Source organism: Cavia porcellus, unplaced genomic scaffold (genome assembly GCF_034190915.1).
Source record: "Cavia porcellus strain 051 isolate PalLab524CR breed Dunkin Hartley unplaced genomic scaffold, mCavPor4.1 scaffold_5, whole genome shotgun sequence".
NCBI classification, from domain to species: domain Eukaryota; kingdom Metazoa; phylum Chordata; class Mammalia; order Rodentia; family Caviidae; genus Cavia; species Cavia porcellus.
Window position 1 is genome coordinate 15,209,550 of NW_026947488.1, and position 12,244 is coordinate 15,221,793.

The 12,244-nt window shown below is 49.1% G+C and overlaps 1 protein-coding gene across 4 annotated transcripts in view; it reads left to right on the top strand.

Moving 5' to 3' along the window:
* The window catches only part of Elmo2 (engulfment and cell motility 2), a 39,883-nt gene extending 28,296 nt beyond the window's left edge, over positions 1-11,587 (top strand). For 3 of the 4 annotated variants that reach the window (XM_023564241.2, XM_003467705.5, XM_063248249.1), the window contains 11 exons: positions 3,189-3,311; positions 3,606-3,740; positions 4,309-4,413; positions 4,503-4,611; positions 5,058-5,194; positions 6,302-6,465; positions 6,564-6,676; positions 6,843-6,950; positions 7,340-7,422; positions 9,046-9,123; positions 10,151-11,587. In XM_023564241.2, coding sequence (XP_023420009.1) covers positions 3,189-3,311; positions 3,606-3,740; positions 4,309-4,413; positions 4,503-4,611; positions 5,058-5,194; positions 6,302-6,465; positions 6,564-6,676; positions 6,843-6,950; positions 7,340-7,422; positions 9,046-9,123; positions 10,151-10,351 — 1,356 coding nt within the window. In that variant the 3' untranslated portion in view covers positions 10,352-11,587. Of the gene's footprint in view, positions 1-3,188; positions 3,312-3,605; positions 3,741-4,308; positions 4,414-4,502; positions 4,612-5,057; positions 5,195-6,301; positions 6,466-6,563; positions 6,677-6,842; positions 6,951-7,339; positions 7,423-7,529; positions 8,684-9,045; positions 9,124-10,150 lie in introns of those variants that run through there. The other variant, XM_063248250.1, reaches the window with a different exon arrangement.
* Positions 11,588-12,244: the final 657 nt, after the last annotated feature.

Genomic DNA, 12,244 nt, shown 5'->3' on the forward strand with positions numbered 1-12,244 from the left:
CTGAGGAGAGCCAAGCGTCTGGATTAAAAGAAACCAGTTTTATGAACTGTTAGAAACAAAGGTGTTCTAGTCACTTTCCTCACTGCTGGGACGAAAGTTAAAAAAGAGGTTTATTCATGCCTGTAATCCCAGCACTTGGGAGGCTGAAGCAGGAGGATCACTGCGAGTTCCAGACCAGCCTGGGCTACAAAGTGAGCTCAGGTCAGCCTGAACTGCATAGTGAGACCCTGTCTCAAACACACACAAGGTTTATTTTGGCTCACAGTTTCAGAGGTCGCAGTCCTTATATGATCCACAAGCTTCAAGGCAGCAACAGCATGGTGGAAGGGCCTGGTGGAGGAAAGCTGCTCTTATCATGGCAACCGGGAAGCAGAGAGAAAGGAGGAGCAGGGGAAGGAGATGTGCCTTCCAGGTCACACCCTGGGGAGCACCTCCAGCCAAACCTGACCTCCCAACAGTGTCATGAGCTCGGAACCTGTGATCCCAGTCACTTTCCGTAAGCACCACCTAGGAGAGTAGGAGGCTCTGGGGTGGGGCACTGTCCATCTACACCATAACAAGGGGGAAACTGAGTGACCACAGTGAAGGGAGTAAATGAAGAATCCGGAGTCAAGGGTGAAAGACTTGAAGTGCTGCACGGGGGCTTCGGAGTCCACCAGCCCTGGTCTGGCATTTTCTGATCTGCTTTGATCTCCAGCAGCTCACCTCACCTCTCTGGGCTTTTGATTTGCTCGTGTGAGTTTGCAGACTAAATTCATAACAGAGACAGTGCTCAGCAGGGTGTTTGGCACCTGGTAATCTTTGCTCTGTAGGCAGAATCGGACTTGAAGGTGAGAGAATTTACCAAGTAAGCTCTGGGCACTTGTGCACGGATGGTCAGTTGCTCTAAACCTGCAGAGTCCCCAGCTCCTCCCAACTGACTGTGTCTGTGGTGGTCATAGGCCAGCTAGCAGCCTAGTAGGAAGCCTCACCACCACCACCACAGCAAAAAATGTGCTGGAACACTGCTCTCAAGTGACAGTGGACAGGTGCCCAGGCATTGCTGTGAGTACTGAGCGGCTGTCAGGGCACCTTCCACTACAAGTGAGAGTGAGGGTCCCTATCTGGGGAAATGAAATTGTGTTTGAGATTTAGTTGCCTTAGTGGGCTTAGAAGTTCAGCTCATTTCTGGATAACACTTGTGATCGAGCAGAGATTCCAATACAGAAGACAACTGAGCAAAGAGAGTTAAATGATTTGCCAGGAAATGGTTGGTTCATGCTCACTGAAGTCTGAGAATTTAGTTGAGTCAGACAGCAGACAGCCTAGGCCTCGACATGTGCGATGGCCAGGTGAGGTGTGTGAGCCGTCCGATGAGACATCTGAAACTGCAGCTCATCACAGGGGCGCTGGGCTTCCGCAAACCATTGCTGGCTAATTACCCTCCTGTTACGATGTCTCTTCAGGTCAAGAAAGGGGCCAAGGTGAGTGACAACTAAAAGCATGTCAACTTTCACCACTGTTCAGAGCTGTTGGGTAAATTATCTTGAGATGTGAGAGGAAAGACTGAGGATGCACAGATAGAAATCAGGGTGGAAGAGAGAGGGAACAGGAGAGAAAAAGAGGCTCAGAATGAGGCAAGGGAAGAGTTGTGGAGGGAGGCAGGAAGCAGCAGTGTCAGGGGAGCGCCCTGAGCCGGGAGAGATGAAAATGCCTGGGAGGAGAGAAGCACGGAGGCTGAGCTAGGACAGGTCTCCTGCAGGGGAGACAGGGAGTGCGTGTGACCGGATGGCTTGCACCAGAGGCTGGGAGGAGGGCGGGGTGAGATCCTGCTTGAGCATACTGGCAACCTGTAGTTGAAGAAGAGACTGCCTGAAATGGTCACCTGAGCCCTTGAAAGGAGTCCGGTATGGCTGAGGAACAGAATGTGTGATTTTAATGATACATGTTACATTTTCATTTTTTATACTGAGGCTTTGAGGTCTGGTGTGCATTTGACATAGCACATCTCAGTTTCAACTGGCCATGTGTCGCGTGTTCGACACCACCTGTGCCTAATAGCCACCAAATTGGACTACAGGTTTAAAGAGGTTGATCTAGAGCCAGTGCAGGCTCTAGAGAGAGCAGATCTGAAGTTCCAGGGAGCTTTGAAAAGAGAATGGTTTAGAGCTAGAGAGCGTTAGTTAGTGCAAGGCTGCGCGCCAGAACTTTGTGTGCTGATGGAAACATTCTGTGCTGCATTGTGTCACGCTCACTAGCCACGGTGGCCGGTACCGCCAATGGACTGCATTTATCACTGAGATGTAAACAACCACATGTGGCTAGTGGCTACCACGCTAGACAGCACACTTCTAGAGACAGCCTAAGGGACACAGAGGTCACAAGTGGGAAACTGGACAGGAGGCTCATTTGAGCAACAAAGGAGCCAGACTGACAGGATTTGGGATGGCAGTTTAATAAGGAAACGGGGCAGTGAAATGTCCAGGGAAGCAAGAGGAAAGAACAGGATGTTAGAAGAGTGAGGACAGGTTAGTGAGGTTCTGATCATTGGACAGCGAGAGACACCACGTGCAAGAGAAAGACGAATGGAGTCTGAGGAGACAAGGGGACCTGAGTGTGGGCCATGGGGTCAGAGGGAGGAGTGACGAGCCACCACAGGGTGAGGAGGACAGAACCAGAGAAGGGAGAGCGCCATGCAGGCAGGGGAGGTGGCGTGAGTGGTTGGACAGGACAATTAGACATTTCTCCTTCGTGTAGGTGGCTCAGTATCATTTAAAGAAGTTGACCTTTCTAAAGCCTCTTCACTGGGTGAAGCCATCTAAGATGTTTTTATTTTTCTAAGAAAAAGCAATTATTTTGCATGTACTCTCCATTGTCCTGGATTCAGTAGTTTAGTGAGGGGTCTGACTGGAGTAGATCCAGTCTCCTAACCAAGAACCAGCTTTGGTGAGGTCAAGGTCTGACGCTTTCATTCCACTTCCTCTTCCCAACAGAGTGCAAGGGGGAGGGATTGTGCCCTCGGCTTGCAGTGAATCATCTCTGCCTAAGTCTGGGCAATTCGTTCTCCATCTCCTTCTAGAACATGAGGTCCCTGTAGGTGGGAGGAAACTCACTCCCTGCTTGGTACACTTTTTTTTTCCACTAGCATGGATGTGCTTCTTCAAAAAAGAGACTCAGTTCAGTCCTGTTTCCTGCCTTTGCTTTTCTAGCATGTGATCCGAGGGAATCGCCCAATCAAAACTGAGATGGCCCATCAGCTCTATGTCCTTCAGGTCCTGACTTTTAACCTTCTGGAAGAAAGGATGATGACCAAGATGGACCCCAATGACCAGGCAGGTGCTAAGTGGAACAGTGCCATCCTGACTAAAATCATGTGCTGGTTTCTCATGACTGAGGTGCATTCTCCCTCATCAGGAGTGATTTGCTCTGGGAAATCTAGCGTGTTCTGTGCCTACTGGAGCCTCTATGAGCCAGTCCATTTCTGTCCCTCTATGGTAGAGGTAATGCCTCCCAGCAGACTCATTGGGACCAGAGTTTGTCTTGGGAGAACCTAAGCTTGCCTCTTGTTCTCGTCCCTGCTTCCCATGGCCAGCTCACGTACTCTGACTGCTTATGTCTTCACTCAGGCACAGAGAGACATTATATTTGAACTCAGGAGGATTGCATTCGATGCAGAGTCTGACTCTAGCAATGTCCCAGGGAGTGGGACTGAAAAACGCAAAGCCATGTACACCAAGGACTACAAAATGCTGGGATTTACTGTGAGTACCCCAAAGCGTAGAGGGTGATAGGCTGTCCTTCCTGATGACCACCTCAATGGCCTGACAGCTTCTCCTTCATCGTGGTGGCCTTGCAATAAATAGATGACTGTAAGGAGGAGGAGGGTCATGCACTTGGTTCACCTCAGCAGTGGCACATTTGCAAGTTTATGTGCAGCACTTGGTCCTGTAAAGCACATTCCTAAGTAGGAGAGCCTAGAAGGTCAGGTAGAGTGCGACCTGTTCCCCAAAGCAGCTATATTCTTTGTAAAGCTAAGGTGACTGTTCTATGGTAGAATATGGCTTGAGGGCGGGGTTACTTTGATTAATAAGTACTTCCTGCATACCTGCTCCATGCCTACAAGCATGCTAGGTGCTGGGGACACAAGATGAGCAACCTCAGTCCAACTTGGGAAGCTCAGTTTAGTAGTAGAAATAGGCACGCTTAGAAGCTGGCCAGAGGGCAGTGCGCACGAAGCATTGGCAGCAGAGAGGGAAGCAGTGGGCTTGCTCACAGGTCATCACACACGAGACCACCGCCTAGTCTCACATTGGGTGTATGTTTCTCCAGAACCACATCAACCCAGCCTTGGACTTCACCCAGACTCCTCCTGGAATGCTGGCCTTGGACAACATGCTGTACTTGGCTAAAGTCCACCAGGACACCTACATTCGGGTAAAGATGGGTTGGCCTCTCATTCATTCCCTATGCCCATCTCTTGCCTTCCTCCCTTAATAGCTCCCTTCCTTCCCCCTCACCCCCAGATTGTCCTGGAGAACAGCAGCCGAGAAGACAAGCACGAGTGCCCCTTTGGCCGCAGTGCCATCGAGCTCACCAAAATGCTCTGTGAAATCTTGCAGGTTGGGGAACTGCGTAAGTGTCCGCAGCTCCTTGTGCTCCTTCAGCTAGTGCTGTCACCAAAAGTCTGGTGAGACTGGAGATACGAACAATTGGATGTAGTGGGACTGGACCACCTTTTGGGGGTTTCTAATTTCTGCATGAGCTGATGATGATCCTTCTATTCTTGCTTCTGGGAGCTATGGCCATTGCTTCAAGCTGGTAATTTGAGCTCTTGCAGAGGCTAACCCATGTTGCATGTCAGGAGTGGCTAAGTCTGTAACAGTGTAGAAGCAAATCAAGAAAAACACTCTGGAAAAGCAGCTGAGGAAGTGAAGAAAGGCCCAGCCCACTCCTTGGTAACCACTGGCCTGCCCTGCTTTTGTTCCACAGTGTTCGGTGCAGGAAATCCGGGGTTTGGATGCGAGCTTCTGGACCCCCGCAGGCAAAAACCATCATCATTTCACTTTTCTCTTTCACAGCAAATGAAGGCCGCAATGACTACCACCCCATGTTTTTCACCCACGATCGAGCATTTGAAGAGCTCTTTGGAATCTGCATCCAGCTGCTGAATAAGACCTGGAAGGAGATGAGGGCAACAGCAGAGGACTTCAACAAGGTCAGTGTCTCAGAGCTACTCTGAAGCCCGCGGGAGGAGACCATCACACGACAGTCTCAGACAGCTGCCCAGATCCTGGAGAATCCCTGAGCTGGCAAACCCGTGCGGTCTGCCCTGCTGAGTCACAAGACCGAGGCATTGGAGAGCCTCGGTCCCATCTGGCTCTGACTCCCCCTGTAACCTTGAGGTAGTGTCTACACCTTGGTATCCAGATCTCATTTGCTCAGTGAAACCAGTATCTGAGTCCCCATCTTCCTTAGGATCAGGGAAAACAGCATAGCAGAACAGCTGTGGTTTACTGTGCACCTACTATGTGCAGTCACTCTAACTACAAAGGTTAGAAGCGGGGGAACTGCTGCGCTGTGCACAGCGTGGGTGCTTCATTATGGTCTGTCAGTGCTTTCTGGCTGATTTCTCTATGTGGAGCTGTGCGAGGTTTCCACAAGGTGACAGTCTAGTGCTTTGAGGTCAGTGATCTCATCATAAAAATTTGAAAAGTGTGATGCAAGAAAGGAAACATTACCAATAATTCCTTTAGGCAGTGACACCCACTTTTTTGTTTTCCTCCAGCCCTTTTTCCGTGGAGTTTTCTCTCCTTAGATTAGAATGTACATGCAGGTATCCCGTTTTGTTCTTTTAACAGCTGTGTTAGAGGAACTGACAGTTTTTAGTGCCCCACAGCATGCAGGTGCTGTGCCAGCCTTCCCTGTGGAATCCCTGTTCTTTATAGCAGCACCAACAGAATGAGTCTTCCTGTTTGTCTCTTTAGAGGTGAGGGAGAGAGGCCCAAAGAGGTAAAGTGACTTGCTTAAGGAACAAGGACTCAAGAACTTGGTCTTAAAGCAGAGTCAAGATCTGAACCCATTTCTCCCTGACTCCAAAACTCTGTGCTTACTCCCTGATACTAGTGACTAACTGAAATATATGGGAAATAAAGTGTTTGTCATTCACCCGAGTAGCCACTAACAAGATGTCCCTTGGGAAGTCAGGACACTCATTCCCAGCAGGCATCTAATTAATACTCCAGGGTTGGGAGAACCTTAGTTTCCAGAGGCAGCCTGTCCATTTCTCAGAGCAGTGGAGTGAGTCAGCGCCCTCTTTCCTCAGGTTATGCAAGTAGTCCGAGAGCAAATCACTCGAGCTTTGCCCTCCAAACCCAACTCTTTGGACCAGTTCAAGAGCAAACTACGTAGCCTGAGCTACTCCGAGATCCTGCGACTGCGCCAGTCAGAGAGGATGAGTCAGGATGATTTCCAATCCCCACCAATTGTGTAAGTGCCCTCAACAGCCCCATTGGGGAGGCAGCCCCACTTCTGCCTTCAAGAGTGCCATTGTTCCTGTGACCTCACTCTGTTGATGGCCACCCCAGGGAACTGAGGGAGAAGATCCAGCCTGAGATCCTTGAGCTAATCAAACAGCAGCGTCTGAACCGGCTCTGTGAGGGCAGCAGCTTCCGAAAGATCGGGAACCGCCGGAGGCAAGGTGAGAGGAGGCATGGGCACTGGGCTGGTCTTCACCCGCAGGGGTCCCTCCCCAGAAGGAGCCTGCCTGCACAGTCCCTGCAGGGAACAGGCAGGCCAGTGTCATCCTGCCCTTTGTGGACCTGAGCCTTTCCAGTGCTTTTCTAGCTCGCCTGCTTGTGTTCCAGAACGGTTCTGGTACTGCCGCTTGGCACTGAACCACAAGGTCCTGCACTATGGTGACCTGGATGACAACCCTCAAGGGGAGGTGACATTTGAATCCCTGCAGGAGAAAAGTAGGTTCATTTTTCTGTTTGTGTTATGATAGCTGGACTTACCTCCCTGAATCTTAGTCCTGTCTATGTCAAACTGAGTACCTGGTCCTGGGCCCAATGCCTCACTGCACTTGACTCGTCTGTCACAGATCATCTACCTGGTTTCATGAAATTACATCCAGGGAGCTGTGATGTAGCTTCATCAAACCACATTCAACTGGAAGTGACTAAGCGGGGGGGACAGTACAGGGCCGTGCTGCACGACCACCGTCCTGGAGCCAGTAGAGCCCTTTGTGCCTGGGAGCTGCAGCTTCCCAGCAGCCTGCCCCAGACTTCCCTTCTACCCCTGGGGTGAGCGCTGACCAGCATGCAGCATGCGCTTCCAGATACTGATTCCCATCATTTATCAGTTCCTGTTGCAGATATTAAGGCCATTGTCACTGGGAAAGATTGTCCCCACATGAAAGAGAAAAGTGCTCTGAAACAGAACAAGGTAAGCGGAGAGCAATCCTGGTAGAGTGGGTGTCACAGGCTAACTAGGGTACAGTCAGTGGGTTGTCTTCAAAAGACAGCTGATTCTTGCTCTCTTCCCTCTTTAAGTTATTGCTGAACATTCTATTAAGAGGAATTTTGAACATACATGAGAACAGAACGCCATTCTTACATCACCCAGCCTCAGCAACTGTGGTACATTCTGCCACCAACTTCCTCTTTCTTGTGACTTTGAAGAAAATCCCAAGTGCCACAAGCTTTCATCTGTGAATATCTACAATATAGGATGGTTAACCATAATACCTTTCGCACACATAGGAGGAAATTAAAAATTCTTTTACATCTAATATTCCATCCATGATTGAATGTCCACCAGTTACCTTATGAATGTCATGATTTCTTTGTAAAAGTTTGCAAAAGTTTGTGTATGTACACACACATACATATGCACACTCATACCCATTTTGTTTAAATCAGAATTCAAGGAAGGTTTGCACATTATGATGAGTCGAAGTTTCTTCATTTATTCATAAGTTTGCCCTCCATCTTTTCCGTCTTCTTATTTTCTTTGCAGTTTATTAGTTGTAGAAACAAGATTGCTTGTTTGGTATTTCCCAGAGTCCAGATTTTGCTGATTGTTTCCCCATGGAGTAGTTTCACTTGTTCCTCTGTCCTAGATCTGTAAATTGGTAGAGGGATCTAGAGGTTTGATTTGGTTGGGACTTGTTATCTGGCAGGTCACATCATAGCTAGTGTTATGTTCTCTCCAGAGGCCGTAACGTCTGGGTGTTGCATCAGCCGTCTGTCACATCAGCAGACTGTAACTGTGCAATGCCTCATTCCATTAGTAAGTGAAGGTTTGCAAACTAGTGATGTTCCTGCACTTTTTCCTTTTTTTCTTGAGCTGAACTACTCTGAGAAGAAACTTGCCCTATCTACTGTGAGCTTCCTAATGGTACCGTTTATGTAAGAAAGAAAAAATAAATGTTCGATTCTTCTTTTATAGGCCTACTACTAAAACAGCAAGTTAGTTCCCCGGTATACAATTTTTTTGGTCTGTGCTTTTTTTTAACTGTTATTATGAATTTAAGCAAATTATTTGTTTCATCCATTGCCATTATTTGATTGATGTTTAGACTGTCCTACATTTGTCTGCAGTTTGTTTTTGTTGTTTCAAACTGTTGTTAACAGTTTCCTTTGCCAGTTACAGTATGAGAAAAAGTCAGTCATCTTGGCAATACAGAATAAAAAGTTTTAGGCTACCTGGCAAGCGCAAGGTCCTCAGTTCAATTTCCAGTACCGCAAAATAAAAGATCTGGAACACTTTTAGGTGACGTGCAGCCATGACCTCTGGCATTCAAGGGCACTGAGTGTCGGAAGTGATTTTTCTCCCATCTTTGTAGTATCATGATGTCCTCGGTATGATGTGGGCAAGGGCTGGATGAGCTAGGGTTGGTTAAGGTTGGGCCTCATTCCTAGTTATTTCTGTGTGCATGCCTAGGGCTCGGGGGTGTCATATCTAAACGGACACATTGGGTGATCAGCCAGGCTACTAGGACTTGGCCAAGATTTTGGTATTCAGACTTCAGGCCATTCCAAGTAACTGAAACCCTTTCTCCTCTAGGAGGTGTTGGAATTGGCCTTCTCCATCCTGTATGACCCTGATGAGACCTTAAACTTCATTGCTCCCAATAAGTACGAGGTGAGCATGCCTTGCACAACACAGCCCTGTGGCCTCTTCAGCACACAACACAGGCGCATCCCCTTAAAGGCAGGTGGTCACGGTGGACCACAAAGCATCCGTGGATACAAGACCTGCCTCCCAGAGCCTTTCATCCCTTACACATGACTTTTCAGCAACAGCCGGATGTTGTCATTAGAAAGACAGGATAACTTATTTGCCTGGGACTCAGAAAATCCTCCTCTCTTCAGTCTCACCAAGGCCTCCTACACAGACATGACAGGGGTACGCAGTCACATGTTGCCTGGGCTTTGAAACCAGATGGACCTAGTTCTTCTGACAAGGGGCTTGCAGTTCCCCTGCAGCCTTGGAAAATATTAGCCTGGACCAAGTGAGACCTGCAGTGGAGTCCTGCGGGCTCATTAAGCTCTCAGAGCTACCAGTGGGAACTGGAGGCTTCTGGAAGAGGTGCATAGGCAGAGTCTGAGCTGCAGTGAAGTCTTCTTGACAGGCAGTGAGGAGCAGGTGGAGAACCAGGTGAGCAAAGCGTCAGCAGAGGGAGACAGCACGAGAGGGAGCAGGAAGGGCCAGGGAGTGCTGTGTTGTTCCCTCATCCTGACGTCCTCCTGCCCAGTTTTTTGTCTATTTTTTAAAACAAAACAGATCCTACGGTATTCCTGTTTGTGTTGTGCTTTTTTTCCCTAACCTGGTATGTGTTTTCCCCCTTCCCATTGGTAATTTGAGAGAGTGGCTGGCGGTCACTGGCCGGCCACCGCAGTTGTTTCTAATTTTGTACCTAACTTCAGGTAGCTGATCCTCCCAATTTTCATTGCATTTTTAGGTCACATTTCCTATTATTGAAAGGAGTTTTAATGTAAGCCCTTCATAAATACCAAGACTATTGAAAAACTAATAATCACCTCCCAGTTTATCTTTGCTTTCTGAGTAGTGCCAAAAGGGACAATGTAAGTCCCATCTGAACGAGGACCCTGGCAGGATCTGCAGCCCTGGAACTGCCATATAACATTTTGCAACTTGCTTCCCACAGTACTGCATCTGGATTGATGGCCTCAGTGCCCTTCTGGGGAAGGACATGTCCAGTGAGCTGACCAAGAGTGATCTGGACACGCTGCTGAGCATGGAGATGAAGCTGCGGCTCCTCGACCTGGAAAACATCCAGATTCCTGAAGCGCCACCACCCGTGCCCAAGGAGCCCAGCAGTTACGACTTTGTGTATCACTATGGCTGAGCCTGGAGCCAGAGACCACAGTACTCAGGACAGGAGGGGGGCCCAGGAGTGACACTCAGTCTGGTGCCTTGTCATTTGCTTGTATGGAATCTGTAGTGATTGTGGTGGCCAGTGAATGCCAGCCGCTCGTCCAACCCACTTTGGACCACCAACATTCCTCTTGGTCCCTGCCCACTAGGAGTCATGAAGGCAGGCACTCTGCCTTCTCCATCACTGTGGAGTTTGGGACTCGGCCATGAGGAATGACCAGCAGCCTGCCAGCGCCCAGGCCGCAGTGTGAACTGGATTTAACAGCAGTCATCTTCCTTTGCTTCCTGAGCCTGCTCTCTGGTGGGCAGGATCCCATGTAAGCCAGCACTGGCCCACAAAAGACCAGCACACTGGGCGTGTTGAGAGCCTTGGAGTGACTGTGGCTCAGATCTGAGGACAGGTGTGGGGCCTTTGCTTTCGTCTTCTTTGTGAGGGCTCGCTCTAGCCTCATCTGGTGCCGAGACGTTGCTGTTCCTGAGGTTTGTCTGTAGCATCTCTGGTCTAAAGCTGTCAGCTCCTGCTCATGCAGGCATCAGGGCAGGTGGAAAGTTCTCCTTCCTTACAGTCTCTCCATCTCGTGCTGGCCAGGCAGAGACCGACAGGCTAAATCCTGTCTCCTTAATCTCCAGCAACACTGCAGGGAAAGCCCAGCCAAGACCAGGGCTAGACTGTAGTGAGGTCACTAGATTCCAGCTGCAGTCCCACGTTGATAGCTTTCCCTCCGCAAGGAAGAAATCTCCCACTAACCTGAACTGCAGCTCCCTGCAGGTTGCTTCCCTTTGGCCTTCCAGACTCCAGGAAGTTTCCCTTCCCTTCCTCTCCTTCCTTGTTCTGTGGTTTCTACCACTGGCTGCAATTTAAGGGAGCTGGCTGAGGTCGCTCCTGTGCCATGGGGCTTTCCTGGTGCTGCAGCACTTGAAACACACTCAGCCTGTCTCTCCTTGGACAAATGTTAACACAGTGGCATTCAGTATTTGTAGCCTGGCATGGTAGGTACTACCCAATGAAGAGTGTACTATATATTTTCTTTACTATAGGCCATACTTATACAGACATGTATATATATTTATATAACATCTACCTATCCTAGGATGGAACACTTGGGGGCGGGGGCGCTCACAATCATGAGCCAAGAGTGTAACCAGAAAGCAGCAGGAGCCTCCTGTCAGTAACCACATTTTCAATAAATACTCTTTCCTGTACAAACTGGTTCCATTAAAAGCTGTTTGTCTGTACTTGCTCCCTGCCAAGGGTAGAGAGTCACCCTGGCGGTCTTCATCTCATTAAGCCTGGCCCCGCAGCCACTTCCTTGAGGGCACCTTCCTCTGCCTCGTCTACACACTTGAGACACGCGCCTGTTGTGTAAGGGTGCTCGCAGACTGTTGCAGTGCACAAAGTATTTCCTGCTCGGCACTGCCATATTGTACAGGCTCATGAACGTGTCCTCTTCCCCTGGGAACAGCTTGAGTACTTAGGCCTTACAAAGAAGACATGTTCCTCATGTTCCACAGCCAGTGTGTCGCCTGTGCGTAGTGCCCAGCCTTCCAACTGGTGCTTTAGGCTGTTTTTCCAATCCATGGCCTTGATAGTTGGGCAGCCTGAATGAGAGAAATGATGAAAACAAGTATTTTCTCTTGCCTCAGAGAGAAGGGGTGAGGACAGGCTCTTTCAAAAGGCATAGAAATTACATGCAATTCAGGCCTTTACTACTGAATGAAGCCAAGACCTTGGGTAGTGATGGGTACCACTGTAGGTGCTTGGTAAGCACTGAATGAACTAATGCCTACGTAATGCCAGCTGGCAGAGGCAACAGCAATTTGCAGAGAGCATTGCTTACACTTGGGCCTTCTATTTAGAGGGGCC